Source organism: Cetorhinus maximus, chromosome 14 (assembly GCF_964194155.1).
Source record: "Cetorhinus maximus chromosome 14, sCetMax3.hap1.1, whole genome shotgun sequence".
Taxonomy (NCBI): Eukaryota; Metazoa; Chordata; class Chondrichthyes; order Lamniformes; family Cetorhinidae; genus Cetorhinus; species Cetorhinus maximus.
Window position 1 is genome coordinate 78627776 of NC_135892.1, and position 17305 is coordinate 78645080.

At 41.4% G+C, this 17305-nt stretch overlaps 1 protein-coding gene across 7 annotated transcripts in view; it reads left to right on the forward strand.

Annotated features, from left to right (window-relative positions):
• LOC144689754 (uncharacterized) overlaps positions 1-17041 on the forward strand; it is a 25178-nt gene extending 8137 nt beyond the window's left edge. Inside the window, exons 4-6 of one of the 7 annotated variants that reach the window (XR_013578694.1) lie at positions 9260-9391; positions 9686-11406; positions 14635-17041. Coding sequence is in view for 2 of the 7 variants with exons in the window: in XM_078557128.1 (XP_078413254.1) it covers positions 9260-9391; positions 9686-9776 (223 nt within the window). In the remaining 5 variants the exon portion in view is untranslated. Of the gene's footprint in view, positions 1-9259; positions 9392-9685 lie in introns of all 7 variants that reach the window. The other 6 variants (XR_013578695.1, XR_013578696.1, XR_013578697.1 and 3 more) reach the window with 6 other exon arrangements.
• Positions 17042-17305: the final 264 nt, after the last annotated feature.

A 17305-nucleotide genomic window follows, 5' to 3' on the forward strand; every position in this document is an offset into this window, starting at 1 on the left:
CCAGAGGTCAACTGTCTCAGGATTCTGGATTTAGGAAGGATTGAAGGAATTAGAGAGAGTATGCAGAAAAGATTTGAGATCTCTTCTGGGGATGAGGGACTTCAGTTATGTGGATAGATTGGAGAAGCTGGGGCTGTTCTCCTTAGAGAAGAGAAGGTTGAGATGAAATTTGATAGAGGTACTCAAGATCATGAAGGTTTTGGACAAAGTAGATGGGTGAAACTGTTCCCATTAGTGGAAGGGTTGGAAACCAACACCACCAATTTAAGGTAAATGGCAAAAGAACCAAAGGTGGCATGAGGATAAGCTTTTTATGCAGCAAGTCGTTGGGATTTGTAATGCACTATCTGAGTTTTTTGTTATTCATTCATGGGATGAGGGCTTCCCTGGCTGGGCCAGCATTTTTATTGCCCATCCCTAATTTCCCTTGAGAAGGTGGTGGTGAGCTGCCTTCTTGAACCGCTGCAGTCCATATGGTGCAGGTACACCCACAGTGCTATTAGGAAGGGAGTTCCAGGATTTTGACCCAGCAACAGTGGAGGAACTGTGACATATTTCCAAGTCAGGATGGTTAGTGACTTGGACGGGAACTTCCAGGTGGTGGTGTTCCCATGTATACGCTGCCCTTGTCCTTCTAGACGGTAGTATTCGTAGGTTTGGAAGTTGCTATCTAAGGAGCCTTGGTGAATTCCTTCAGTGCTTCTTGTAAATGGTACACACTGCTGCTACTGTGCATCGGTGGTGGAGGGAGTGAATGTTTGTGGATGTGGTGCCCATCAAGCGGGCTGCTTTGTCCTGGGTGGTATCGAGCTTCTTGAGTGTTGTTGGAGCCGCACTCATCCAGGCAAGTGGGGAGTATTGCATCAAACTCCTGACTTGTGCCTTGTAGATGGTTGACAGGCTTTGTGTAGTCAGGAGATGAGTTACTTGTCGCAGGTTTCCTAGCCTCTGACCTGCTCTTGTAGCCACAGTATTTATATGGCTAGTCCAGTTCAGTTTCTGGTCAATGGTAACCCCGAGGATACTGATAGTGGGGGATTCAGCAATGGTAATGCCGTCAAGGGATAATGGTTAGATTCTCTCTTGTTGGAGATGGTCATTGCCTGGCACTTGTGTGGCGTGAATGTTACTTGCTACTTGTCAGCCCAAGCCTAGATATTGTCCAAGTCTTGCTGCATTTGGACATGGACTGCTTCAGTATCTGAGGAGTTGAGAATGGTGCTGAACACTGTGCAATCATCAGCGAACATCCCCACTTCTGACCTTATGGTGGAAGGAAGGTCATTGAAGAAGCAGCTGAAGATGGTTGAGCCGAGGACACTACCCTGAGGAACTGCTGCAGCGATGTCCTGGAGCTGAGATGACTGACCTCCAACAACCATAACCATCTGCCTTTGTGCTAGGTATGATTCCAACCCTGATTCCCATTGACTCCAGTTTTGTCAGGGCTCCTTGGTGCCACGCTCAGTCAAATGCAGCCTTGATGTCAAGGGCAGTCACTCTCACCTCACTTCTGGAGTTCAGCTCTTTTGTCCATGTTTGAACCAAGGCTGTAATGAGGTCAGGAGCTGAGTGGCCCTGTCGGAGCCCAAACTGGGCATCAGTGAGCAGGTTATTGCTAAGCAAGTGCCGTTTGATAGCACTGTTGATGACCCCTTCCATTACTTTACTGATGATCAAGAGTAGACTGATGGGGCGGTAATTGGTTGGGTTGGATTTGTCCTCCTCTTTTTGTGCACAGGACACACTTGGGCAATTTTCCACATAGCTAGGTAGATGCCAGTGTTGTAGCTGTACTGGAACAGCTTGGCTAGGGGCTCGGCAAGTTCTCAAGCACAAGTCTTCAATACTATTGCCAGAATATTGTCAGGGCCCATAGCCGTTGCAGTATCCAATGCCTTCAGCCATTTATTGATATCATGTGGAGTGAATTGAATTAGCTGAAGACTGGCATCTGTGATGCTGGGGAAAAGGTCCCCAGCATCGGTCAGCATTGTTGCTACCGAGCCACTCTTGGTGGTGGACATTGAAGTCCCCACTCAGAGAACATTCAGCGCCCTTGCCGCTCTCAGTGCTTCCTCCATGTGGTGTTCAACATGGAGGAGCACTGACTCATCAGTTGAGGGATGGTGGTACATCATAATAAGCAGGAGGTTTCCTTGCCCATTTTTGATCTGATGCCCAGAGACTTCATGGGGTCCGGAGTTGATGTTGAGGACTCCCAGGGCAACTCCCTCCCGACTGTATACCACTGTGCTGCCACCTCTGCTGGGTCCATCCTGCCGCTGGGATAGGATGTACCCAGAGATGGTGATGGTGGTGTCTGGAACAATATCTGTAAGGTATGATTCCGTGAGGATGGCTATGTCAGGCTGTTGCTTGACTAGTCTGAGACACAGCTCTCCCAATTTTGGCACTAGCCCCCAGATGTTCGTAAGGAGGACTTTGCAGGGTCGACAGGGCTGTATTTTCCCTTGTCGTTTCCGGTGCCTAGGTTGATGCCGGGTGGTCCGTCCGGTTTCGTTCCTTTATTGGGACTTTGTAGCAGTTTGATACAACTTAGTGGCTTGCTAAGCCATTTCAAAGGGCATTTAAGAGTCATCCACATTGCTGTGAATCTGGAGTCACATGTAGGCCAGACCAGGTAAGGATGGCAGATTTCTTTCCCTAAGCAATATTAGTGAACCAGATGAGTTTTTACAACAATCGACAATGGCTTCCTGGTCATCATTAGACTTTTAATTAGTGATTTTTGTTTTAGTTGAATTTAAATTCCACCACTTGCTGTGGCAGGATTCGAACTCAGGTACCCAGAGCATTACCCTGGGCCTCTGGATTACTAATCCAGTGACAATACCACTACGCCATTGCCTCCCTTGGGGGTGGTGTGGGGAGTGTTGGGGGAGTGTAGTGGAGGCACATTTAATCATGGCTTTCAGAAAGGAGTTGGATATTTATCTGAAGAAATCCAAAGGAATAAGGCGGGTGCGTGGGATTAAGCTGAGTTCTTGGAGACCTGGCACTGAGACGACGTTCTAAATAGCCTCCTCCTGTAAGCATTCTACAATTCCATTCTGTTTCATTTCAAGCTAAGTTTATGCAACCTGTCCTCATAATTTAAACATTCAAACTCTGGTATTGTTCTGATGAGCCCATGCTTTATCCTTCCAAAGCCATTTCTTAGATTCAGTGTCCAGAAATGAATGCAACACTGCTATGAGCCCAGGCTCTGAACAAGCAAAGCATCACTTCTTTACTTTTGGATTCCAACCCTCTTGAGATAAAGGCCAACATTCCATCAATGTTTTTAACGGGACAAGTAAGAATAATACAGGAACTTTAAACTTTTATGTGTGTCTCTGCAGAATACTTATTTCATAGTGATGTCCCCATCAAGTGCCTTCTGCTAATTGCTTGTTGTTCAAAAGCCTTTTTTTTTGTTGGGAAATAATCTTTGAATTTTGAAATAAAAAACTGGGTAGTAAGTGTACAGCAATCCCATTTGCCTTGCAGGTATTTCCTCTTCAGATAAGTTTTCAAAATATTCTAGTAAGACTTGAAATTGCTAGACAGCCTCAGCTTTGCGGAGGTATATCACTATTTAGTAGTTTACATTAACTTGAACGCTAAGGGAAGAATTTTCCCTGCCCACCCGCCGATGCGTAAAATGATGCAATTCACTCCATGTCTATCACAACGTCCCTAGCTAATGTTCTACCTCCATTTTTCTGATCTGAATCTGACCTATCTGATCCTACTCCTGGAATCCCATCCCCCTGCCACACTGGTTTAAATACTCCACAACAGAACTAGCTGCATTTGGACACACCTTCCGCACACATGGTCACCAGGGACGCTAGAAGCGTCCCTCATTTCTCACATCCTGCAGGAGGAGCATATCGCGGGTCTGAGTTCTCCTGCCATGACGTCCCTCTCGATTAAGCTAGTTACTCCCTTAAAAAATACACTAGCATATTTAGCCTTATTTATGTTAGCTAGGAACCTTGTTTCTTGACTAATTATACTTGTACCGTACTACTCTTTTTTTAGCTCCTACCTCAGTATTAAGCAATGAATTACTTTAGTAGATTGAAAAAAAACTCACCAGGATTTACTCACCAATCAGCTGCTTTTTTTTTTAAACCCACTTTCAGAAGAGTGTCCCTCGCAGGCCTGGTGCACTTTGGATACTGTTGGGGGGGATGGCCTCTCAGCTGAAAGCAGCAACAGCCAAGTTCACAGCACCGTGGGTGGCTCTGCTGCTCAGAGGGGCGGGAGGAAAACAAGTGGCAGGGCTATAGTGATAGGGGATTCAATAGTTAGGGGCACAGACAGACGCTTCTGTGGTCGCAAACGTGAATCAAGGATGGTATGTTGCCTCCCTGGTGCCAGGGTCCAGGATGTCACGGAGCGGCTGCAGGACATTCTGGGGAGGGAAGGTAAACAGCCAGTGGTCGTAGTACATGTTGGTACCAAGGACATAGGTAAACTAAGGGATGAGGACCTGCAAGCTCAGTACAGGAAGTTAGGAGATAAATTAAAATGCAGTACCTCAAATTAGTAATCTCAGGATTACTCCCAGTTCCACGTGCTAGTGAGAGCAGGAATAAGAGGATAGATCAAATGAACACGTGGCTGGAGAGATGGTGTAGCCAGGAGGGATTCAGATCCTTGAGGCACTGGGACCGGTTCTGGGGAAGGTGGGACCTGTACAAACCGGACGGGCTGCACCCAGGCAGAGCTGGGACCAGTGTCCTTGCGGGGGCTTTTGCTAGTTCTGTTGGGGAGTATTTAAACTAGTGTGGCAGGGGGATGGGATCCCAGGAGTAGGATCAGATAGGTCAAATTCAGATCAGAGAAATGGAGGTAGAACATTAGCTAGGGACGTTGTGATAGACATGGAGTTACAGGAGAAGCAAAGTTTAAAAAGTGCCCAGCAAGGGAAATTGACAGGGTTAAACTGTTTATACTTCAATGCAAGGAGTATTACAAACAAACTAGATGAGTTAAAGGCACAGGTAGACACATGGCAGCAGGATGTCATTGCTATAATGGAGGCCTGGCTAAAGGAGGGACAAAACTGGCAGCTTAATATCCCTGGTTATAGAGTCTTCATACACGATAGAGTCGGAGATAAAAAAGGAGGGGTGGGGTAGCACTAATGGTTATAGAATCAATTCCAGTTGGGAGAAGGGATGATATACTAAATGGGTCAACAAATGAGGCTTTATGGATTGAGCTTAGAATTAAAAAAGGGGCAGTCACACTACTGGGAGTATACTACAGACTCCCAAATAGTGAAAGGGAGATAGAAGAACTAATATGTAGACAAATTTCTGCTTGTAAGAACAAGAGGGCAATAATAGTAGGAGACTTCAACTATCCTAATATCAACTGGCATTCAAACAATATAAGGGGCACTGAAGGAGAAAAATTCATGCAGTGTGTCCAGGAAAATTTTTTCAACCAATTAGTGACAAACCCAATGAGAGGAGATGCAATTCTAGACCTAGTCTTGGGGAACGAAGAAGGGCAAGTGGGTGAAGTGACAGTTGGCGACCATATCGGGGACAGTGATCACAATTCAGTTAGATTTAGCATTACCATGGAAAAGGACAGAGATAAGGCAGGAGTAAAAGCCTCGAACTGGGGGAAAGGCAAATTTTGCAGAAATGAGAAGGGACTTGGCCGAGGTGGACTGGACAGCACTGCTGGAGGATAAAACAGTGGAAAACCAGTGGGAAGCACTAAAAAGTGAGATCCCATTTGTACAAAGTAGACATGTCCCCAACAAAAATAAGAGTGGTACTGCCAAATCTAGACCCCCCTGGTTGTCTAGGGGAATACAGGGGTAGATCAAACAGAAAAAGAAAGCATACGATAGGCACAAAGAACTAAGCACTGCAGATAGCCTAGACAAATATAGGAAGTGCAGGGACAAAGTAAAAAAGGAAATAAGGAAATCAAAGAGAGGGCATGAAAAAAGATTAGCAAGTAAAGTTAAAGATAACCCAGAGATGTTTTACCAATACATTAATGCCATAAGGTTAGTTAAGGAAAAAGTGGGACCTATCAGAGATGAAGATGGAAGCTTGTGTGTAGATGCAGAGGCTGTGGGAAGGGTTTTGAATGAATACTTTGTCTCCATGTTTACAAAGGAAAGGGAGGATGTAGATATAGTAGTCCAGGAGGAACACTGCGAGATATTGGACGGGATTGTCATAAAGAGAGAGGAAGTACTTGAAGGGTTGAAATCCTTGAAAGTTGATAAGTCACCAGGGCCAGTTGGATTGTTTCCGAGGCTGCTGAAGGAAGTCAGGGAGGAGATAGCAGATGCTCTGAGGATGATTTTCCAATCTTCACTAGATACAGGGGAGGTACCGGAGGACTGGAGAAATGCAAATGTAGTTCCATTGTTTAAAAAGGGATCAAAGGAAATGCCAAACAATTATAGGCCAGTTAGTCTTTCTTCGGTGGTGAGCAAATTAGTAGAATCAGTCCTGAGAGGATTAACTGTCATGTGGAAAGGTATGGACTAGTCTGGGATGGTCAGCATGGATTTGTTAAAGGAAGGTCTTGCCTCACAAATTTGATTGAATTCTTTGAGGAAGTGCCAAGAAGGGCTGATGAAGGTAGTGCAGTGGATGTTGTTTACATGGATTTTAGCAAGGCATTTGACAAGATCCCATGTGGCAGATTGGTCAGGAAAGTAAAAGCCCAAGGGATTCAGGGTAATGTGGCAAACTGGATAAAAGGTTGGCTTTGTAACAGGAAACAAAGGGTAATGGTCGATGGATGCCCTTGCGAATGGAAAGTTGTCTCAGGTGGTGTTCCACAGGGCTTGGTGTTGGGACCCTTGCTGTTTGTGTTATATATTAACGATTTGGACGTGAACATGGGGGGCACGATTGGGAAATTTGCAGATGACACAAAGATTGGCTGAGTAGTGGATAGTGTAGAGGATAGCCATAATCTCCAAAACGATATAGATGGGTTGGTGGAGTGGGCAGTAAAGTGGCAGATGGATTTTAACATAGAGAAGTGTGAGGTCATACATTTAGGGAGGTCAAACAGTTACAGGGATTACACAATAAATGGGAATATACTAAGAGGGGTAGATGAAGTGAGAGATCTTGGCGTACAAGTACACAGGTCGCTGAAAGCAGCAGTTCAAGTAGACAAGGTTGTAAAGAAGGCATATGGAATGCTCTCCTTCATTGGCAGAGCTATAGAATATAAAAGTAAGGATATAATGTTGGAATTGTATAAAACACTGGTGAGGTCACAACTGGAGTATTGTGTGCAGTTCTGGTCACCACATTACAGGAAAGTTGTAATAGCTCTGGAGAGAGTGCAGAGGAGGTTTACAAGAATGTTGCCAGAGTTAGAAAAGTGTAGCTACGAGGAGAGATTGGATAGGTTGGGGTTATTTTCCTTAGAACAAAGAAGGCTGAGAGGTGACTTGATTGAGGTGTACAAAATTCTGAGGGGAATAGATAGAGTGGACAGGATAAAATTGTTTCCCTTGGTGGAGAATTCTAGAACCAGGGGACATAGATTCAAGATAAGTTACCGAAGGTGTAGGGGGGACATGAGGAAGAACTTTTTTACGCAGAGGGTAGTGGGTGTCTAGAATTCACTGCCCAAGTTGGTGGTAGAGGCAGAAACTCTAAACTCTTTTAAAAAGTACCTGGATCTGCACCTTAAGTGCTGTAAGCTGCAGGGCTATGGGTCGGGTGCAGGAAGGTGGGATTAGAAAGGGCACCTGGGTGTCCTTGAGCTGGCATGGACAAGATGGGCCGAATGGCCTTCTGTGCTGTAACTTTTCTATGGTTCTATGATGCGTGGTGGGATGAGGTTTCATGAAGTGTTTTAAAATCTAATAAAAATTTATACTTTTATTCTTTGACATGTCCCAGCTCATGTGATAGTGTCACATAAGGGGACATGTTTTAAACGTGTTTAAAAACCTTTATTTAAAATTTTAGCACTGAAACAAATCTTCCTGAGGCACCTCTGTGCCCCGGGGAGATCTCTGCCCTCTTTCGCGCGCATGCGCAAGAGAGCACAGAGAACCTCTCAGGGAATCCCCCCCACCCGCACAGGGACCGCTCAGCGCTTCCAGGCGAGCGTCACGCTGGGCGGGCCCTAATTGGCCCGCCCACATAAAATGGCGGCGCATCCCCGATTGGGGGTGCCAATCGGGTTCGCGCCTGCCCCCACCCCCCACAACCCCCCCAACGGGGGGGAAATTTCTGGCCTAAGAATGGATTGGAGTTGTTTCAGTTATAACAAGTACTGAACTTTTACAATTTTTATCTGTACTCGTACTGTAATACTTAATACTGTAATAGTTGTTGGGAGCAGATTGTTGTGATGTAATGCAAATGTCCTTAAACTTTCTGGTGAAGTAATTGAAAATACATGTCTTGCAAGGAATTTTAGCAGAAAAGCTCTGTACTATTACTTAGAAATGAAAATTTTAATATTTTTATTACGAGACTTATGCTGAGATTGGGGCTTTTTACATGTTCCGACTCCCAAAAGTCCTTGCCCTCTGTAGTCTTGTCCAGCTGCTTAGAACTTCGCCTCCACCTCCACCTTGGTCCTAGTTTGAATAAATATGGGCAGAATCTTCTCCCTGTTGGGCGGGCTGGTCAGGAGCAAGCGCAGAGCCAATCACTGCCCACGATCATCTGCGAGCCAACATTTTACGAGGGCTGGCCTTACGCTCAGCGCTACCTGTGCAGGAGCAGGGAGAGTCGGGGCCTGCGCTCGGTCGCTGCCTCAGGGAGATTAAGTTCAAATTTTAAGTTTAAAATAAAGTTAAAAATCATTTACACATGACCCTCATGTGAGTGTCACATGAGCTGGGACATGTTTATGAAATGTTTGACATTTTTTATTTATTCAATAAAACCTTCATGAAACCTCATCCCACCCGTGGATGAGGTCTCATGCAAAATGCGAAGGCCGCTTGGACCTTCGCCTGCCTGCCAACCTTAGTTTGTTTAATTGGTTTATTAATGGCCTTAACAGGCCTTTGACAGTGCAGTGGGTGCGCACCCGACTCTGGTGTGTGCCTGCCGAACAAAAGATCGGAGTGACACGCAGTGACATCGGGCCGCATGCCTGACGTCACTGCGCGTCATTTTACACTTTGGTGAGCGGGGCCCACCCCCGCACGCCAAAAAAAAAATTCTGCCCTATGTTTTGATTTGCTTTCTGTGGTTGTTAGCATTTGATAATTGTCTTGCAGATTTAGGGGTGGTGGTCCTCCTCCACCACGATTACCAGTTCCTCCTCCTCCAGGACCAATGGGCTTCAGAGGAAGAGCCCCCTTCATTCGAGGTAGAGGCATGCAAAGAGGGGTTTTCTCGCCTCGGAGAGGGTAAGTCGAACTCAGGCTCTTTGTGGGACCGTTTTCCCAGAGTGCTGTAAATTCATTTTCTCTAAGTTAAACAAAATATTTGGATCTGATTTTTGTAATTAGCCCTTATTTGTAGTGAGTAATTTTTTGGAAGCCTATAAAAATCTGCATGTCAAGAATGTTTCAAATGACTATTTAGCGTATAAGATAATTAAAGTAGCATAACTGTTAGAATTTTTTGTAACAAACTTTATTTTTTTAATGAAGAAAAGTACACCATGAAACAAAAAATTGTGATTTTATCCTTTTACACAGCTTTCACAATGGACCTGGTGCGCCGCTGCCACCTCCGCCACCTGGACGGGGCCAGAGATGGCCTGGACCGCCAGGTGGCAGACACTTTTAAAGCCACTTACTGTTAAATTGTATAGTGGGGTGGACACAAAAAGTTTTTTGATGGCCGGACTAGGAACAGCAAATAGTAATGCTGGCAAAGAAACTTAGTTGAGACTTGTCAACAATATTTGCAGCAGCCCTCATGCACCAGATGGCACAAGCCATACAAATATATATTTCTGTGACTCCTTGGACTTTCGAAGCATTGTTTTATATAAGCTGTATGGACTCCTTTTGGTGCCTCATGCACATACAAATCTTGAATGATTAAATAACCATTCATGTTTTATGTCTAGATGTCTCTGCTGAGATCAAGCAGTTATCTTTGTAAAGAATCATGAGTCAATTTTTAGCAGTTTGAAAATATTTTTGTGCAGCTATTTTAGCTTGAGTAGCTGTGATTGTTTTAATAATGTTGTTTGTCTGGAAATATTGCTTGTGCATCCTTATTTTATAGAAGTGAAGTGTTTTTAAACTTGAAAATACTGAAAGCAAGTAACACTGTAAAGTAAAAGTAGTTGATGGCTGGTTGATTCCATACGTGGAAAAGAAAATTCACTGTTTAAGTTTTGAACTGTTAGAAACACTAAATAATGTAATTGAAGTAAATGTGGATTAATGTTACTTTCTGAACCAGAAAGAGCATAATGAAAAACTCCTGAGGAAATAAAAAAATATTTAAAACAGTTGTGAATTTCAAAGGGTTTTAAATTTATTTTCCCAAAATATATATACAATACAGCTTGACCCTTTTGATTTTGTTATTAAACAATAATTGAAGTGTAACATGTTATGTTTGAGACACAAAAATGTTAGACAGTTAATGTATCTTAACTACATTCATTTGAATATTTTAATGAAGTAATGTATAGTAACTTCTACCATATATTCATATGAATATTCTAATGAAAGTGTTATCAGTACTTGCTACAAAAAATTTAATGAACAACTGTAATTCTTTCAAATGTTGCCATTTAATGGCAGAAAAACATAGCGTAACGATGGAAAAAAAGTATTATGGAACAGAGCCTGCCATCTTCCAGGATGATCACAACCTAACTTGCCAGTAAAGCAGTTCGTTTAACAACGAACCTTGCTAGTTCCCTTTGTGCTGAGGGCTGAATTCTATCTTCTGACCAGTGTGCAGTTCAAGTTAACCTTAGGCTAGCCCTACCCTGGGTCTTAAATCTGCAAGCAGGAATTGTATGTACGAAGAGACAATAATTTGTTAAGGTATGGTTAACTAAATTTTATGTGGGCATGTCCCACTACATATCTGGCTTCCAGTAATATATTAATATTAAAAGGTAGCATTAGAAGAGATTAATATTTTAATTTATAGACCTAACCGTTGAAACAAGATCTGTGGGTAATTAAAATGTAGCGATTTTGATGATGTGCAGTTTAAAACTTGCCCTTATAAGTTTTTTATGCCTTTGATGCAATAAGCCTGTTAACCAATTTTTCTAATTTTCTTCTTCAACATTGCATGTGATTGTTAAATTTGATTTTAATCACCACCTTTACCGTGGTGCAAGATTGATGCTGTTGTTGTCTCCTGAAAGGTAACATAGGTAGTGCACCCTGTGTGGCCTACTGGTGATGCTGAGACTACTGGGAAACTTGAGCACTGAATTCAGGTGAGAAGTTTTTGCATAATCATTTTCTTTATTTACTGATGTTACCGGAATGGTGCAATGTTAGAAGCTATTATTAAAGAAGTTATAGCAGGGCACTTGGATAAGCTCAAGGTCATCAGGCAGAGTCAACATGGTTTTGTGAAAGGGAAATTGTGTTTAACCAACTTATTGGAGTTCTTTGAGGAAGTAACATGTGCTGTGGATAAAGGGGAACCAGTGGATGTACTGTACTTAGATTTCCAGAAGGCATTTGATAAAGTGCTACATCAAATGTTATTGTGGAAAATAAAATTTCATGGTATAGAGTGTAACATATTGACATGGATAGAAGATTGGCTGGCTAACAGGAAGCAGAGAATAGGCAAATATGGGTCTTTTTCAGCTTGGCACGATGTAACAAGTGGTGTGCCACAGAGATCTCAACTGTTTGCAATTTATATAAATGACTTGGATGAAGGGATGGTTGCCAAATGTGCTGATGACACAAAGGTAGGAAAGAAAGTTGTGAAGAGGACATAAGGAGGCTACAAAAAGATGTAGATAGGTTAAGTGAGTGGGCAAAGATCTGGCAAATGGGGTATAATGTGGGAAAATGTGAAATTGTCCATTTTGGCAGGAAGGATAAAAGAGAAGCATATTATCTAAATGATGAAAGTTTGCAAAGCTCTGAGGTGCAGAGGAATCTGGGTGTCCTTGTGCAAGAATCACAAAAGACTAGTACGCAGGTACAGCAAGTAATTAAGAAAGCTAATAGAACGTTATCATTTATTGTGAGGGGAATTGAATACAAAAGTAAGGTTATACTTCAGCTGTACAGAGCACTAGTGAGGCCACATTTGGAGTACTGTGTACAGTATTGGTCACTTTATTTAGGAAAGGATGTAAATGCATTGGAAGCGGTTCAGAGGTTTACCAGACTAATACCTGGAATGGGTGGGCTGTCTTATAAGGAAAGGTTGGACAGACTAGGCTTGTATCCACTGGAGTTTAGAAGAGTAAGAGGCGACTTGATTGAAACATATAAGTTCCTCAGGGGCCTTGACAGTGTGGATTTGGAGAGGATGCTTCCCTCTTGTGGGAGAATCTAGAACTAGGGGTCACTGTTTAAAAATAAGGGGTTGCCCATTTAAAAGAGAGATGAGGCGAAATTTTTTCCCTGAGGCTCATGAGCCTTTGGAATTCTCTTCCTGAAAAGGTGGTGGAAGCAGAGTCTTTGAATATTTTTAAGGCAGAGGTGGATAGATTCTTGGTAAGCAAGGGGGTGATAGGTTATCGGGGGTAGGTGGGATGCAGATCTCAGGTTATTATCAGATCAGCCATGATTTTATTTGAAATGGCGGAGCAGGCTCGAGGGGCTGAATGGCCTACTCCTTCTTGTTCGTAAAACTATGTTGCTTAGCCCAATTGTGAAGTGGCTGCTGTACTTTAAATTGCTGTTCTTGCAACGAAGAACATAATTTTAAATGTCACAATGACTCAGTAGGTAAATTCACTTTGTGGTTTGATGCTGAGCCATACAATGATGATCGCAGATTCAATCATTGGTCTGTGCTCAAGCAGTAGTGAAGCACAACAGTTGGCCAGTGTTCCTGACCAGAGAAGTGGGCAAATAACTTGGTTTAGTACTTCTGATTGCTGTACAGTGGCCCCGTTAGAAAATATCAAAGTTGTCAGCAACATCACCGGGTTGTAATTTAAGAATGGTTTAGAGTGCACCAAAAAGCAGAGAGATGGACATCAAACAGTAAGAGAATAAATTTAATAGAGGGGAAAGCATGCTTGAAGATATGGATTTTAAGCTTTTGAAAGTGGGAGGAAGGTAGAATTATAAAATTGTTTTGGAATTTGAAGGCGGCATAGTTAAGGATGAGCTTCTGATAATAGAGTGGGGACAACGTACTAAACTGGGAGTCAGAGAAGTGGAGAGCATGGAAAGGGATATGTGACTCTGCCCAAAGGTCACTCAGACATGGTGGAGCAGGGCAATGGAGGAAATTGCAGATGAGATAGTCTAGATTTATTAGAGCACAGATAACCATCAGAGCTGCACAAGGATAAAAGCGATGGCTGTATGATAAAGGGAGATGTTGAGTTTTGGATGAGCTGGTTTGTAAGTGATCATAGTGGAGTAGCCAATGAGAACACAGAAGTTGGTTCGCTGGGTGGAGACGGCATAGATTAAGGTTTTGGAATCTTTGGGGCAGACCATAAGCAAGCAGTTGTGGGATAAAAAGCTCAGCTCAAAATCAAACAGGAACCTGAGATTGTGATTCAGTCCTCAGTCGGCTGTGGAGTTGATGGAGTCTGCAACAAATACACACAGGTGCAGGTTGGAGGTGTTTTAATTTTGCCAACCTTGAACTGAGGAAAAGTTGACACATCCAAAACTTGATGTTGGGTGACAATGAGATTAGGCTTGGCTGAGTTATCCCTAGCAATCTAGTCTACTGCCAGTTACTTTTTGGGCTGACATGAAAATGGCCACTTAATAGAAAAAAATAAGAGAAACAGATCACACATTATAATAAGAGAGAGCCAAAAAAGTTCTACAGTTGTGTTAATAAAGGAAAGGTCAAGGATGGTTGGCTCATGGGTGATCTAGTGATTGTAATCAATTTAGATTTTCAAGGCATTTGTAAAAGGTCCTCACCTGATACAAATAGGGAAGGTTAAAGTTTGTGGCATAGATAAATTGTCTTGCCAGATTGAGCTTGGACCTAGCAGAGAGCAATGATAAATTGTAAATGTTCCTCCTCAGAGCAAGTAACCACTTGTGTTTCACGGACACCTTCGAGGATGCCGCTTATTCACATTATTTATGAATGATATGGAAAAGGATATCTAGTTTAGTAGATATCCTTTAGTTTAGTAGTTTTTTGTTACATTCACTGATGATACAGAACAGCTGGCAAGTAACGAATAGAAAGATTGATCACTTGCAACAGTTACGTGAGATATGGCAGATAGTCTTTAGTGTGAAAAAATATAGGGTAATATAGAAACAGGCAATAATAAATGTGTATAGCAGGATGGGGTTATTAAGATAAACTAGTGAGAACTGTGGGGTTGGATTTCATTCATCCCCTGGAATGCAACAGCACCAAATACTTGGACGAGTAATCCAGTTAACAAAAAAAAGTAAAATTAATAATATGGCTGAGGGATGAACTGAAAAAGATGGTTTCCATTCTAGAGATAGCAGCAACATTGACATTTATTTCCACCTAGAGATGTAGGGAAAGGAACTTACGAAAGTAAGGAATCAACTGTGGAGGTTGAGAAGTTCATATTGGAGCATACAGTAGCTGCATGCACCAAATGGCATCCTTTCCACTCCAACAGTAGTTATGGATTGTACTAAGAGGCGACAGGGGCTTGTGGAATCATATCATAGCTTGATTGTCATTTGGAAGGGAGAGGAAAATAAATGGGACAATTTTGCTTTGTGCATTTTGTTTGGACAAGTATCTCTTCACAAAAGTCATAGGCTGTGAATCTGGAACAAGTAATGAATGAATGTATATAATTATTTTTAAAATAAATAGATCTGTGAGGAATTGCATTGTTTTAAGTTGTGGAATAGCTAGATAGTAACATTTCCATCCACTGGTACTTTTTGTGCTAAAATCGATACTCTGGCTGCTTCACAGCTTTGGAAATAAAAGTGAAACTTTCTCATATTCTAATATTTTGTGTTTGGATAACCAATATTTTTTTTAAGCTTCTGATAATAGTTCAATCTGAAGTTGTCAAGACTGTGATCTAATTAATACTATTTCTGATGTCTTCTGAGAGTTTGGCAGGAGCACAGTATCTGTGAAGATGTCGCTTGGACTTGCAAGAAGAAAAAGATAAGATGGTCTTCTCTGTTTACCACACTGCTAACAGCTCATTACCATTTTTCATTGCATGTAGTCAAGAAAGAAAATGGGCATTGTTTGCACGACCCTCCAATGCCACCCCATCCAAAAATAGTATTGAACTTACTATGGGGTCTAGAAAGGTCCCAAGTTAGTGTGGATACAAGTTGTGGGAGCAATATTAGCATCCCAAATTATGGAGAGGAAAGCAATTAGTCTTGACTGTTTTCTGGTATTACTTCTTATGATATTTAGATAGATGGGCTTTAGCTTGGCTGCAATGTGTGACTATTCAGAATCCAAAATTAGGTACTGGAGGGGTGACAGTGCCAATGGAAAACTAGAATGGGCAATAAATGCTGACCTAGCCAGCGACGTCTGCATCCTGTGAAAGGAAAAAAAAACTTAGTTGAGAAATAGATCGGGGAGAAAAACGGAGAAGAAACCAAATTACTGCACATTTGAGTGCAAGGGATTAATTAGATGCATAAAATAATACTTGAGTAAATTGGAAACATTTCCCAAGAGAGAGATTTGTTCAAAGTGAGAAATAGTACAGCCACTTATTGAAAACATTAATGATTGGCAACATTGTAACGTACAAAGATCAGAAAATTTCTTCCATTTCTTAAATTGAGTGAAAAAATATTTAAAAGAAATGTGAACTGCAAGGCTTTTTTAAAATAAATGCAGTAAAAATTCACTTTCCAGTACTTGACAGATATTACATAGCAAGATTAAAAGAATTTGAAATGAAATAATATGCAGCTGAAAGAAGCACTGAAGTTGCTTTTATGAGGAGATTCTCTGGCTGTCCAGTTTACTGGTTTTGAATTGCGTTTACCTGGGTATGTTGCTGCACATATATACTAGCTCAACAAACTTGTGGAACTAAAATGTTAAAGACAGTGAAACATTAACAAAGACTCTGAGTCCATGAAATAATTGCAAAGGTACATTGTTCAACATTTTACAAAGCCTGATTTCAAAATATTATCAATTCAGAGACTCATTGATTATAGTCTTTAAATTTTAAAATCTAGAATTTACTGTAGGGGATGTAAAATACAGGAATCTTGAGTGATTTCTCACCCACAGTGATTAGTTTCCCTTTCAGCTAATAAAATGCATCTTACATAATCAAAAATCATCAAAGCAAAATATGTTGAGAGTATTTATCATAACTGTTGCTTGTTAAAAGTGTCCAGATGTTAAATGAATAATGTGATGCTACTTAAACAAATTGTGTAAAGATGTACACAATTTGAGGGATCTAATTAAATATCCATTTTTCTACATAAACTTCACATAACTTTGGAATGGAAGTTGTATTTTACATATTTAAGATCTGGAAATAAGATTCATCTCACATGATAAATATGTGCCATCTAATATTTCAATTTTCAATTATAAGTATACAAAATTAGCATTTTACATTAGAATTAGAAAGTTGACTCTTATCTTTCATTTTTAAAGCCCTATTATTCATTACACTATCCATAATTAAGCTGATAGCTTTAATGTCTCATATTGAGCTTACATTTAATTTGATTTGCCAAATTAACTGGCTTTGCATTGCAAAAAAGTACATAAGTGTAGAAATGATATAGAAGCATGACATATGATGATCCTCAATGTACGAAACTTCCTTCCTGAAGTTTACTTCCAGACCTGGAAAAGGTGGCAAAATTCAAATACCTTGCTGTATTCCACAGGCATCTATATTATGTGGATGACAAGCTTCGTGTAAATTAATAAAATGTTTTGAAAATTAACTGTGTCTATTCTTGAAGTTACTTAAATTTTCCACTGGCATTCAAAAATCTGAAATTCATTAGAAAAGGACAAAGAGCAACAACTTGGTATTTACATATGGATTTAATAGTGCAGTAGTTTTGTCATTGGACTGATAATCCAGAAAACACATCGGTTAGAGAATTTGAATTTGTGGTCATAATGACACAGAAGGAGGCCATTTCCCCTATTGTGGTCATGGAACAATCCAGTCAGTTCCATTCTCCCACTCTATCCCTGTAGTC